The following is a 14,375-nucleotide window of genomic DNA, read 5'->3' on the forward strand; positions in this document are numbered from 1 at the left end:
GCTGACCCCTGGCGTAGGGTAATATTAATGAAAAAATAGAACATATCTTATTTAATAGTCCAATATACTATATAAAGATACATGTTGGTCATAGGGTCAGAGAGACCGGGCTGAGGTTGGACCTGGGTGGGGGAAAAGAGATAGGGGAGGTCAGAGAAGCAGAAATAAACATTTAGTTTGGTAAAGCCTCAATCACAGATCAGCTAGTAGGATATAAATGAGAGCTTTAGTGAACATAAAGCTGTAGTGATATACACTCCCTGGCAGTAGGGGGCGCTGTACACCTTTAGCGTCGTTTTGAACTAAAAGAAGGAGAACGACAATAACAACATCAGTAGTTCTCATAGGATCTCGAAAAGCGTGCTGTGTCTACTTCCCAAGGTCAGTTGTAGCGACGCGTTTACTTTTAATTTGAAGCCTGATGTTACTAAATGAAGCTCGCTTCGAGGTTGGGTTGAGACGCGATGCACACCGCGGTAGAGGAGGGGATAGTTGGACGTCAGATTCCGCGGGGAAGAGTTCAGCTCCAGGGATCATCTGGATCAGTGGTTACTCTGGCATCGCGTTTATATTTGCGTGTCAAATCCTATTCAATCCTCTTTGTCAAGCTCTTGATCACAGTGAGTCTCAAAAGGCTTCACCGGCCACATGGTTTACACACCCCTAACCTCAGCCCTCCAAAGAGCACGGAGGAGGTTCCTTCATCATGGAGGAGACTAGGAGAAGGGATGTTTAGGAGGAGACCAGGAGAAGGGATGGTTAGGAGGAGACCAGGAGAAGGGATGGTTAGGAGGAGACCAGGAGAAGGGATGGTTAGGAGGAGACCAGGAGAAGGGATGGTTAGGAGGAGACCAGGAGAAGGGATGGTTAGGAGTGCTACTATAATGGACAGTATGTTCTACTGAATGGTGTTGGAGAACCTGCTATATACAGTATGTTCTACTGAATAGTGTTAGAGAACCTGATATAGACAGTATGTTCTACTGATGGTGTTAACCTACTATATACAGTATGTTCTACTGATGGTGTTAGAGAACCTGCTATATACAGTATGTTGTACTGATGGTGTTGACCTGCTATATACAGTATGTTCTACTGATGGTGTTAACCTGCTATATACAGTATGTTTTACTGATGGCGTTAACCTGCTATATACAGTATGTTCTACTGATGGTGTTAATCTGCTATATACAGTATGTTCTACTGATGGTGTTAACCTGCTATATACAGTATGTTCTACTGATGGTGTTAACCTGCTACATACAGTATGTTCTACTGATGGTGTTAACCTACTATATACAGTATGTTCTACTGAATGGTGTTGGAGAACCTGCTATATACAGTATGTTCTACTGATGGTGTTAACCTGCTATATACAGTATGTTCTACTGATGGTGTTAACCTACTATATACAGTATGTTCTACTGATGGTGTTAACCTACTATATACAGTATGTTCTACTGATGGTGTTAACCTGCTACATACAGTATGTTCTACTGATGGTGTTAACCTACTATATACAGTATGTTCTACTGAATGGTGTTGGAGAACCTGCTATATACAGTATGTTCTACTGATGGTGTTAACCTGCTATATACAGTATGTTCTACTGATGGTGTTAACCTACTATATACAGTATGTTCTACTGATGGTGTTAACCTACTATATACAGTATGTTCTACTGAATGGTGTTGGAGAACCTGCTATATACAGTATGTTCTACTGATGGTGTTAACCTGCTATATACAGTATGTTCTACTGATGGTGTTAACCTACTATATACAGTATGTTCTACTGATGGTGTTAACCTACTATATACAGTATGTTCTACTGATGGTGTTAACCTACTATATACAGTATGTTCTACTGATGGTGTTAACCTGCTATATACAGTATGTTCTACTGATGGTGTTAGAGAACCTTCTATGAACAGCCGTCGTGGTAGCACAACAAGCTGAACCCTTTAGATAATGGTTAGACACTGAGCAATGTCCATGGTGTTGTAGATGTGCCAGCTAGTGGTTGAGCTGCCAGGCATCCAGTAATGATCACATCAACTTAAGCAAGGGCCGCATTATGGTCAGATGACGGGAAAGGTCGGACAAGGAGCAAGGAGGAACAACCTCTTATCTAGTACCAGCAGGCAGCAGGGGTAGGCTAGTGCTGGCCAACGTGTGGATTTAGCTGTAGGCCTAATGAGGAGCTGAGAGACACTCCTATGAGCCAAACAAGGGAGTCAAGAGATGGCTTTTAAGTTTGGATTTTCGGCATCCACAGCTGGGAGAGCGCGTGATAAAAGGACACTGCTCTCTGCGTGTTTCTCCTAACTTGTGGACTGCATAGGAGGAGACGGGGAATAATAAGGTACTTCGGGTAGGAGGGGGCTACTCTGTGACAGATTTTATAAGTTAATAATTGCACATCTTGAATCTGCAAGTCAGAGAATAATACGTGGTAATACTGGTTGATGCAAAAGTAAGATTTGTTAACACATGAACTTAGATAATAGGGTAGTGATAGTGGGAAACATTGTGTTGGTTGTTGCTTCCGGTCAATAACTTTCAGTTGTTATTTCCCTGTTTTGAGCTTGAATTGGTTTTGGGACACACTTATTTTTGTATACTGAATGCAGATCTTTCAGTTTCAGTTGGAACTAACCTCGACACCAGTCGCTATGCAAGATGTGGAAGAGGTGGTGTTGATGACCATACCTGACCAGAAGACGGATGATGTTTCTTCTGTCAAGGAGGAGGAGGATGTAAAATCTGTATTGGTGACTACGGAATTGAGCCAACATATGGGGTCCGTGTTCAAATGAAAATCCTCATCATTCAACGCCACAAACCTTTAGTTTGCTAAGTGTATTTCTCCTGATACGTTTGTGTGCATTTGTGTTTTCCTCTAGGGAGGAGGTTGTGGAGATTGCACCAGAGGACCTGGATGTTGAGTCCTGCACCGCAGATGCTCTGTCAAAGCAAGAGGCTGTCTATGGTAACGTGAAAACCTCCAGCGTACGACAAAACATCAGTATGATCTTCTTCAGCTCTATTGAAACAATGTCTACTTGTGTGTCTTACCCCGCAGTGAAGTTAACAGAAGAGGTCGACGTGGAATCGGATATCTACTACCCAATCACCTGTGGCGATACAAAGGCTATTCTAGTCTGGAAGAAGTTTGTGTGTCCTGGCATTAACATCAAATGCATACAAGTGGGTTCTTTTTTTAAATCATTAAATTGTTCTGTTGATAAAAAGAAAAAAGTCTAAAAAATGTAGTTATTATAAGTTGCTTTGGATAAAAGCGTCTGCTAAATGTTGAAGTAAGGTTACCTCATTGAATTGTTCATTCCTTCTGTTGATTAGTTAAATGAACAGCTGGTCAGCCCAAAGGAGTTTGTCTGTTTAGCGGGGAAATCCACGCTGAAGGACTGGAAGAGAGCCATCCGGCTCAATGGCACCATGCTCAGGTACGGGATTAGGAAACGCATACAAATCAGACGGCCGTGTGTCACATCCACTCAACAACGCCTGTCTGTGTTTGAATGTCCTGCAGAAAGATCATGGACTCTGGTGAGCTGGAGTTCTACCAGCATGCCAAGGTGTGTTCCAACACATGTCGCAGCACTAAGATAGACCTGGTGGGAAGCAAACTATCCGCCATCAGCCAGCAGTCTGCTGAGTTTATTGCTGTCACACCTTCATCAACAATTTGTAAGATAACAGGCCTCATTTTGTGGAGGCTATTTCATTTTCTTATTCAATGATGCAATTTTTGTTTATATACTTTTTAACACCTCTGATTTGATCAAATCTGATTTGAGAATGTCCTTTTTACCATAACTAAATCCTAAGGTTTCTTCAACCATGGGGTGGTTGAAATAATAGTAGTATGCAGTGACGCCCCAATGGGGTGGCCAGGATAATTGACCTACAGAATATACGTATACACATATATGTGCGTGTGAATGTATGTGTATGTATGTTTGTAATATTAATATTATTCGGAACACAACTTCAAACTCTAACCTTAAACTGTGTTCAAACATTGAACAAATCATCACATTTCAAATTCATAATTAATCAAAGCAGGTTTCTAATATCTTGTGGACTTGAGATTCAGCAGTTCTAAGTGTTCAGATTCAACAGTAACCCAACTCTTATTCATGAAATACGCACTTCAGGGTTGTTATCCTCCCGTATCCCATTTTGGCAGTTTCACCTACTTCTGAATGTTTTAGAAACTCTGGAGTGGTTTTGGTTCAAACTAGTGTCTTGAAAATATGTCTGATGTAGCTTAATTCCAAGTGTCTACGGCAGTCAGAAAAAGTTATTCAGGAACAGCTATTTCTGAGGGGGTCTGAAGTGAGTTTTAATCCTAATCCAAAGCAATTGCTTTGCATCTATGTTGTAACTCCTTTTGAACACCACGTAACTCCTTTTAATGGGCACTACATAGGCCTTATAAAATATGAGTTTTGCTCTCCGAGCAGAGAGCCCACATCTTTTGTGCAGCCTACAAAAGCAGCCCACAAAAGCAAGTGTCAATAGTATGTTTATCATAATGATGCAAACCATAGTTGTGGCCAACTGTAAATGAAAGCGAAATTAGACGGATGTCGCAATTTCCTTTGACCGCATTTGATAACGTTAAAGTAAGTCGTGAGGCATGTGTATCGCTTGAATGGCCTTTGAATCTTAGTTTTATCGTTGATCTTTTTTCCCAGTGAACGGACAATCGCCGTCGTTCTCGGACGCAGAGGAGAGCTCAGAGTGGGTCACAGCCATCGGAGGTAAAGTCCACAACAAGTGAACGTCAGATAAAGAAATGGGATACAGCTATCTATATAGCATTGAAATATTACTGGGCATGAGTGTTGTCTCTCTGTCACCAACAGATTACAGAGAGAGAGTTGGGTAGGAATCTGTGATGTAGCCTTTTGAATTGGACTAATATACATTATTCTAGTAAAATAGGGTTATCTCATTCTTTATTCACTCCAGGGTTGCCCAAGGGTCAGTCTCACAAATCAAACGGCAGAGTAGCTAAAATCTTGTTTCACTTCATATTTGTTTGGATCAATTGATCTAAACAGTTGCTGAAGGCAGGGATCTTTATGCACGCGATTTGGCAACAGCGAATACAAACTGTAGCAGTCGGGGAAGACGAGTTAAAACATCCTCCCAGGACACCAACGTTCTCAGACGGATAGCATGCATGTCAAATCAACACCGTATAGACTTGTTGCTACTAGCAAATGAGTTCTATTCAGTAGAATATCTCCGTAGCCCGGCTGGGAACATGGCACAACCCCGCCCCTTTCAGCTGTACCTTCCACTGCAGGGTCTGTCTTCCCCCAGATGTTCTGCTTTAGTATAGAAGGACTGCTTGATCTGAGATGACTTGTGTCTGGAAAAGCAGGAGTGGTCCAAGATGTTGGGCTTAAAAGGAGTGCAGAGGAGAGGGACTTGAGGGCCGTTCTCCGCCCAATAAGCCTTGTTACCTTCAGGGACATTTTCAAGCGGCGCTACTGAACAGGAAACACCATATATGGCCTAGTGAACGAGCTGTGCACAGCGTCCTCAGGGCATCGAGTTTGCTAAAGATAACAATAGGTAGTGCGCTAGGAAACAAGGTGTGGCACTTGTTTTGTTTTTTATGTTTTGACTATACCTGTAAAAGAAAATGTAGAGCCCCTATAAAACTCCCCCCCCCCACACACACTAATTGTGTGTGTATGTGTTTGTGTGCGTGTGTATGTGTGTGTGTGTTCCTCCAGAGGACTCTGTTGTATTCTGGTGTGGGGTAAAGCAGGCCGGCCTGCTGGACGACGTGGTTGACGACTTCCGGACAGAGCTGAAGCAGCTGTTGACCAGCATGCATGAGAGGGTCTCGGAGCCACCGCTACTGGTAAAAGGTAAGCTGCCATGTGTGTATTTACATGAAGTTCAGATTCAATTTCAATTCAAATTGTATGTGTATAGCCCTTAATCCCAGGTAAATTCTCAAAGGCCCTAACAGGCCGTGTGTTTATGATCCCCCCCCCCCCGACCTTAGCCCCCCAGAGGGCAAGATAAAACTCTCTTAATAAGCAAGGAAGAAATCTTGATGGCCCCCAATGCACACACAGTGCATAATAGACGGATTACACATTCTTTTTTCCATGCAGACGTGAATTTGCTGGACAACATAGTGCAGAACTTTGGTATGCTGGACCTGGTGAAGAAGGTTCTTGCGCGTCACAAGAGCCAGATGGACCACTACAGGGAGCAGTACACCCAGAGCCTGGCTGGTGAGGACCCCCACTGACTACTCCTGACGAGCGGGCCGTCGCCCTGCGTGGTTGACTCCGCCGTCCGTGTGTCAATGTGTGCGTGAAGGGCTGAATGTTAGGCAGTATCGTAGGCGCTTTGAGTGGCTTCTTGGTAGAAAGGCGGTCCATTTGTTTACCGTCTGTCCACCCCGCTTTTTACACACTGTTTCTGTTTTTCCTTCCCGTCCCCCTGGATCTCTTTTGGTGACTCTGCGCCGTCGTCCGCCGGGGTCCCAGCCCTGGAGCAGCAGTGCGACGAGCACCGGAAGCGCGCCAAGGAGCTGAAGAGCAAAGCGCAGCACCTGGACAACGTCCTGATGACCTTCAGCCCCGCGCCGTCCCCCCCCGCGCCCAAGCACCCCCGGCTGAGCCGCTGTGCGTCGGCGCCGCCCGCCGCCCTCGGCGGCCCCCCGCCCGCCCAGATCACGCTGTCCCTGAACCAGCTGGCCGGCCTGGGGAAGGTGTTCACCTTGGCGGGCTCCCCCGTGGCGGGGAACCCCCTGGGCGGCTACACCGTCCTGTCCGCCGGCGGCCCGGCGGCGGAGCCGTCGCCCCTCTGCCACCCCTCTGACCTGACCCCGCCCTCCGCCGCCCCCGGGGGGCCGGAGGGCGCCGCCGCCGCCGCCGTCCCCGTGACCTTCCTCAAGGTCCTCGGGCCGCAGTACCAGCTGCTGACGCTGCCCCCGACACTGGGGGGCGCTCTGCGGGGACTGGGCGTAGCGTCGAGCGCCGCCGCGCCGCGGCCACTCGGTGGCAGCGTGGCGCGGCGCACACAGGTGAGAGCGCCGGCTGATCCGGAGGTGTGCGGCGTTGGGGACCCCCAGGAGGTCGCCGTGGAAACGGAGTCTGAGGAAGACCAAGAGTGCTGAGGGGCTGGACAGAGATGGCTGCTGAGCTTTCTGCCATGTTTGTAAATAAAGAAACAGGAGATTCTCCTCGTTTGCGACAGAGACGGCAAAGTATAATTCCACCTACTCTTTATACTGGACACTTCAAATGTATGTTATATTTTCGATTGCCCGACTGTGATCTGAGCTAAATTCCATCGGTCACCTGCTGTTTGTTTCATCTTGCTCTGTGCTATATCGAGATGTCTCTGTGGGAAATCTACTTTTTGCAGGGTAGTAAGGTGAAATGTATTGAATGCCATAGCAAATGCTGTTTCTTTTGTGTAAGAAGAGTTCAATCTAGTTACACCGTCCTTTTTAAATTAGTTCAATTATTTTTACAATGTTCAATGTTGTTACTGTTGATGTTGGCTAATTAAATTCAGGTATGTTTTGGAAAAGGTGCATCTAAATGAATATGAAGCTCATGCATATGATGTGGTCTGGCTAAAGGCCTCTCGGCGCTGGCTGAAGCACCACTGGGTGTATGGAAGTCAATGACAACGTTTTTACTTTTTGCCTTTGGGGTTTTCCAACCTACTTCATTGTTGAAAAGTTGCCTTTTTTTTACGAGCACAACGACGGACAAATTATAAACTGCCACCAGCATCTTGCTCTGAATAATATAGATATTTTTAAATCTTAACTCACAAAAGAAAACACTATCACGCTTTATATTCATTTCACTGCCTTCAAAAGGGTGGTAGAAGATGTGTGGCATACGGAAGAGGGGGTTGGTTGGATGGGAGATTATTTCTCACTGGCTTCATGTTCTGATGCCTCATTGTGATCGGCCACACCTGGTTGTCTACCAGAGAGCCATAACCGTTGGCGATCTGCAGGTACCATGGCATGGCCTCATGACACCGCTCTCATCTCCCACATTCACACTACGATGCGGCAGACCGGCCAATCAGCGCTACAGGGAGAGGTAGTTTTAGTTCAAGATGAAGGAAGGCGCAGGCAACCCACTCTGCAGGTTCTTTGAAACAATGGTGCCGCTGCAGGAATCTCTGGCATTCTTAACTGCAGGTAACCCGTAACATTGAGGGTAAATTAATAAAACATTAATATGAGTAAATGACGTAATAAGCATTATGTAGCATTATTCTAGGAATTAGGGTTTGATTTTTGTATTGTGTTTTTGTTAAATGTTAATCTGATTGCACTGGCACTTCATCTCCAATTCTCACTAGTTTTTTAGGATTTGCCAATCTGAGGACAATTAACCTCTGGGGGCAACGGGCAGAACAGTGGAGAGGGGTACCTGTGGAAGCGGGTTCCCGTGGAAGCGGGTTCCCGTGGAAGCGGGTTCCCGTGGAAGCGGGTTCCCTCGGAGGCGGGTTCCCTCGGAGACGGGTTCCCTCGGAGACGGGTTCCCTCGGAGACGGGTTCCTGTGGAGACGGTTCATGGGTATCGGGCCAAGACTCACATGTGCTGGGATTTCAGGTTTGATATTTCAACCTGCATATCTCTATAAATGGATATCAAAGCCTACTCAAACTGCAATAACTAATTGGTCAATAGTTAATTAATCTCCCACTGTATTGTGAAGTTTTACCAACAGTTTTATCTGAAATGCACTGAACGAAGTGATTCTTTTCCCTTTTTCCTGCATTTTATCAAAGTTAAGATATTTAATGCATTTGAAAAAGGTCCATGGGCTATTTTTACAATACAACACAAAATGACATTCCAACATACAGGCTACTGCACACGTTGAATACTTTATATATTAAGGTTTCCAGTAAAGATTTTCCAAGACGTCTTCATTGGACAAATTAGACAGTGCGGCTCAGCAAGTGCAGGCAAAGCAGCTATTCTCAGTGGAGACCCACCAGTTGCTGTCCTTGGTGCTGGATACTGACCAGAGGATTGACAGCTGGGGATTCATGGACTGTTTGGAAAACTGTTTGGAAAACTGCTTATCTTCCCGTCCACCACATGAGATTGGACACAAAAGAAGCACCTTCCATCGGATATGCACATTGGCTGAAATAAAATGTTCAATACCTTGACATCATGTCTACTTTCCACAGAGCTCTCACAGCAGGGTCAACGCTGGTGGAGCTCTTTACATTAACTTTGGGCGGATGTGTGTCAAAGCCCCAATGTGGGTTATCTCTAGTCCACTCAACGCACCGGGCCATAGGAGCACACTATGTGATGAGCCACAGCTGTGTTTGGCCTACTTAACTCAGTTTTTCCCCTGAATAGCTCTTCCCCTCCCCTTCACTACTCTCCCTACAATCGTCTCTGTCGTAATAAAAACTACCGGTTATCCCCTAATGCACTCATCTCCACTCTCCAGTCTGCTGGAATCCTCTGCCCCCATCGCTATCTCCGTCGCGGCCCCAAACACAACCGCCGCCTACATTTTTCCACTAACCCATCCATACGGTATCCAACATCCAAAGTATTCATTCCCACCACCCGCCTTCCGCTCCACCTTCTCGCACTGTTAACCTTGATGACCTCAGACCTCTTCAGCCTGCCCCCATCACACGCCCTCCGATTTACCCAACTTTTCCCTCCTCAACACCCGATCAATAAACAACAAAGCCCCCATCCTATATGAACTAGTTCTTGACTATTCACTAGATTTTCTCCTTCTCACTGAAACCTGACAACAACCTAATTGCAACGGTCTCTCCCACCAGATCCTAGTTTCCACTAGTAGCACTCTGTTATTCTTGTCTGTCCCTGTTTGTTGCTGTCTCAGTGTTTCACGTTGCCCGTCTTGAATCGTAACACTAATGATTCTTTCTCCCTTAATCAAGCATCGCCCCTGGTTTTGGTTAAATTTGCTAACCCCGCCCCTCCCGTTGTGGATGTGGTCTCATATTTTAAATTCCTAGCATTTAAAGCGCGTTGCTCAATGACTGTCATCGTCATTTACCGGTAACCCAAACCTAATTTATCCTCCCTGTCTGAACTCCTCACAATAGCCTCATCTCTCTCTTCTACTCGTTTACTGGTGCTCGGTGACATTAACATCCATATTGATTCAACCACCTGTAAGATTGCATCTGAATTCATCACTTTACTCGACGATTTCAACCTCACCCAGCATGTCACTTTCCCAACCCATGTTAAAGGTCATATCCTTGACCTAGTTTGCGCTGTCAATTCACTCCGCAACGTCTCCATTTCCCCCAACTCCTCGTCCACAACTCCTCAAAGAAATAACCTTCCAAAACACTAAATCGGTCGATACCCCTCCAACTCTCAGATCTGCTGTCCAATGCTCTCCCCCAGGAATCAGCCCTCATCTTACCTGATGATCTCACCAACAACCTCAACACCATTTTGTCTACCTCCTTCAACAAACTGGGCCCCCGCAAAATACCACCCTGGTTCACACCTGAACTTCGTTAACTGAAACAGACTGGCCGCCAACTGGAACGACTCACCAAGAAAACATCAGTGCGTTTACATGACACTGAAGAAAGTCTAATTATTGGCTTAGTCCTAGTATGATTGGATTATTAAGATGCATGTATACACCTTAGTCTGACTAAAATCTAAAAAAATCGAATCTAATCGAATCGGGTTACTCATAGTCGGATTAATGGTGTGTTCCTCAATCTTTGGACGCCAGACTTCCGAGTCGAAAGTCAAAGATCTCCCAGCTTTCTTGTGGCATTTCTCGGAGACACGCCTCCTTTTTGTCTTCATCTTTTCGGAATTCAACAAAATGGCTGCGCCCGTGAAGAAAATTATTTTCTATCTATTTGTATCACATTGGTCATTTTTATGTTGATTTTAAACGCTCTTACACACTTGATTACATTGCTACTTTATTCCGGTCACCAATTTATACAATGCATGGTCTTGCTGTGCGTGCAATACAATATAAAGTGTGTTGTTTTTAACCTAATAATCCTCTTAATTCCGACCTATAAGCAGACCCACTGCCGGTCAAAATGAAGGGTGTTACCCCCAAGAGAACATCGGCCCTGGAGGGAACATCTCCCCTGTGCTCCTCGACTACGGTCTGGGAGCTGACAGCAGGAAAGGTGTAACACTTCGATTCCACCCAGCTTTACAGTACACGTTTGCACAGACACAACTGGACTCGTTCATTCATTAAACTAAACAACTGCTCGCTCTCCTCGCTCGTCCACTCACTCGCTGACGTAACTCACAAACACACTGTCATTCTCGCGCACACACATAAACTACTCTCGTAACAGAAGCGTAGTGTGTACCGAATGCATTTTGATGATGATACACTTCTTATAGGGGGTAACTACATTGGCACAACACCGGTTTCCTCCATCTTCTTCACCACCTTTTAAAATAAATCGCTGTTTCTCATTTTCCGACGGCGACAAGAACACGACTATCGTCTCCTTTTACTTTCGGTTCACAGCCACGGGAAAAGATCTCGAGCATGCGCAGAACGCATAATCCAATTCCAATTCGATTGACCGTATACATGCATGCTTAATGCGACTATCAATCGAATAATCTTGGAGTCTTAATATAATCCGACTGTGAGTAACCCGATTCGATTCGATTTTAGTCTGACCATGGTGTATGCATGCACCTTAAAGGCCCACTATGCAGGATCGGCCATTTCTTCGCTGTTTTCTCGGTTTGCGCTCGCACCTTTCTCTACACAGCGCCCCCTACAGCTTCGTAGTAGACATTTTACAACACTCGTAACAACTCAACGGCCCTTCCCCATGCACTTCTATGCTAGCCATGTGCATTTGTTGTCAAAGAAGCCGGCGAATGCGTGGAGCCATGTCCGAAGTAGATGTTCATAAAGACTAGACAAGGTTATACATTTTGAAATGGTGTATTTGTGTTACAATAAACATTAACCCAATCCTTTTTTAAGTTGACAGGGAGATTTTATATCCTACATTAGAATTGTTTTATCTTTGGTTGAACAACGATCAGTGTAAGAGTGTTGGCCAACATAATACATAATGATAGCATGAACAATTTGCGCAGCAATCGTACATTTATGTATCTGCTCAAGTACGTCACTTGTGTACTGAATTACAGGGAGTTGGATTAGACATCGAGAGGGTATGCTGTTGCCAATCCCCGCAGGAGAGTTGTCGTAGCCAGATGCTGTGTGTGGAAGATTAGGGACACATTTATGTTAACGTGTAAATGTTTGCAAATAAACATTGCAAATAAATATTATTGAATATGGTTTTAAGATGTTTCCCTTTTTTTAAACAGATGTTTTCACCACCTTTCTTTCATTTGTTACACATTTTTAGGTTAGAAAAAAGTGAGTTCTTCATGGATGGTTTTTTGCCTTACGGCTATTGTGTAGCATCTTCTTGATGGGTCTCTGGATTTCCTTGTGACACTTGTACCTGCACAAGTTCGGATGTGGTTGGTGGCTGTACCGGGGCAAGCAGGCTGAACCGTCTTGGGTCATCAAGCCTCGTAACGATAACTCATAACAATGCTGTTTGCCAACGCTTGTAACAAAAAGAAATACAAAGCAATCTTTTTACAAGCGTGTTTACACACAGGGAACTACACCAAAGTAATAACATGGCCAAAGCTATAATGGAGGTTCACGTCTCGTAAAATGTAACAGTTCTGTTACTGACGAATATGTGCTAATTAGCAGCTCTCGTGCAGGGTACTGCATTATATGGCCAGCCGGACATCACATGATATAGGCTACACTCTTAGGAAAATCTGAGGCATTCGAATAGCGGTCTATGATCTAAATAAACAAGAACCTGGATTCGTGGATTTTGCCTGTATCTGGGGGACGAGACAGACGAACAGCAAAACAACCATGGAAACAAAGGTGTTTCCAAGGTTGCAAGCAAGCAAGCTAGAAACATACAGGGCTCACAACAAAACGGTCGAGCAAACACATGTTTACAGAGACTATCAACATCAAGAAAGCCACGAGGACAAAGTTCACCCAAGGGTACTTACAATTTCAAAAACAACACGGCCAAGTCGGCGTCTGATTTGTAGTCTTCTTTTTCTTTCAGTTCATGCTATTCCTGAAAAGCTCGCCCAACGTTTACTCGTTTACTCTGGTGTCTCTGTCGGTCAGCCTCCCTTTTCTCTTCTGTTTCTCCGACATTGGGTTTCTCTGTCTCTTTTTAGTCGACTGATCCATGATGAATGTAACAATCTTTTCGTTACTTGAGTTTATATCGAGCCGGTTCCGTGTTTCTGGGTCTGTAGTGCCGTAAAGCAATTCATTACTTTGCAAGACCCGAGACTCCCACGAGAGTGGGCAGCGGGTCGCCGGCAGAAACCTGCATGTTCCCTTTCGCCGCCAAGATGCGCTAGGGGGAGTCGAAACAATGACTAATCGAACCAAAAATTGTAATAGAACCATTACAATGACTCTTGACCTGTTATATAAGGTAAATTAAGCCAAAAAAGCTGCATAGATTCCTTTTAATAATCCAATCATTGTCGGACTAAGCCAATCATTTGATTTTCTTGAGTGTCATGTAAACGCACTGAGCCTATAAACTCCACCTCTCCACTTACAAAAGATGCCCACACCGCCGCCAAGTCTGCCTACTTCTCCACCATCATCAACGACAACAACCGTAACCCCTGAGCCCCCTTCTCCACCATGAAAAACATCCTCAAGCCCCGTGCCCGCCCCCTCTCTACCTCTACACCTGAACAATGCAAATCATTCCTTAAATTCTTTGCAGATAAAATCAGCACTATTAATAAATCAATGTCCCCTGCGTCTGACCCAGCAACACCTATTCCGGCCCCTCTCAAAATTGTCCCTATTGACCTCCCTACCCCTCCTAGTCTCTCTTGGTTCGCTCCAGTTGCCCTCTCAATCATCTCTAAACTCATAAGTTCATCCAAACCCACAACCTGCTCCCTTGACCCCCTCCCCAACCCCCTGCTGAAATCCTGCCTTCCTGTCCTATACCCCTACCTCACTTACTTTTTCAACTCCTCACTCTCCCAAGGAATTGTCCCCTCCGCCTTCAAAACCGCTGACCTCACCCCAATCCTCAAAAAAACTGGTCTTGATCCTTCGTGCCTAAACCACTACCAGCGTATCTCCATTCTCCCCTTCATCTCAAAACCACTGGGATGTCTCGTCGCCACACAACTCCAGGCCGGCTTGCATTCCAATCAGCTATTTGAACCCCTCCAGTACACTCAACAGCACAGAAACCGCACTCCTCAAAGTACTCAA

The 14,375-nt window shown here is 45.2% G+C and overlaps 1 protein-coding gene across 3 annotated transcripts; it reads left to right on the top strand.

Annotated features, from left to right (window-relative positions):
- The first annotated feature begins 320 nt into the window (after positions 1-320).
- gmeb2 (glucocorticoid modulatory element binding protein 2) lies at positions 321-7,563 on the top strand. 3 transcript variants are annotated; one of them, XM_079737646.1, is made up of 10 exons: positions 321-381; positions 2,642-2,802; positions 2,906-2,991; positions 3,085-3,209; positions 3,363-3,466; positions 3,553-3,710; positions 4,724-4,789; positions 5,777-5,914; positions 6,167-6,289; positions 6,548-7,563. In XM_079737646.1, the coding sequence occupies exons 2-10, from the start codon at positions 2,675-2,677 to the stop codon at positions 7,177-7,179; spliced, it is 1,560 nt and encodes a 519-aa protein (XP_079593772.1). In that variant the 5' UTR covers positions 321-381; positions 2,642-2,674; the 3' UTR covers positions 7,180-7,563. The 3 variants fall into 3 exon arrangements, with proteins under 3 accessions (XP_079593772.1, XP_079593773.1, XP_079593774.1); XM_079737647.1 differs by having other exon boundaries at positions 324-381; positions 2,633-2,802; XM_079737648.1 differs by lacking the exon at positions 321-381 and adding an exon at positions 2,311-2,364.
- Positions 7,564-14,375: the final 6,812 nt, after the last annotated feature.

This window comes from Pollachius pollachius (genome assembly GCF_949987615.1).
Source record: "Pollachius pollachius genome assembly, chromosome: 6".
NCBI lineage: Eukaryota > Metazoa > Chordata > Actinopteri > Gadiformes > Gadidae > Pollachius > Pollachius pollachius.

What these genes read in the sequence shown, in the direction of transcription:
- gmeb2 (XM_079737646.1), top strand. Translation starts at nt 2,675, where the DNA reads ATGCAAGATGTGGAAGAGGTGGTGTTGATGACCATACCTGACCAGAAG. An exon ending in GAATTGAGCCAACATATGGG is followed by an intron (nt 2,803 to 2,905) that starts GTCCGTGTTCAA and finishes GTTTTCCTCTAG; the next exon opens with GGAGGAGGTTGTGGAGATTG. An exon ending in CACACCTTCATCAACAATTT is followed by an intron (nt 3,711 to 4,723) that starts GTAAGATAACAG and finishes CTTTTTTCCCAG; the next exon opens with TGAACGGACAATCGCCGTCG.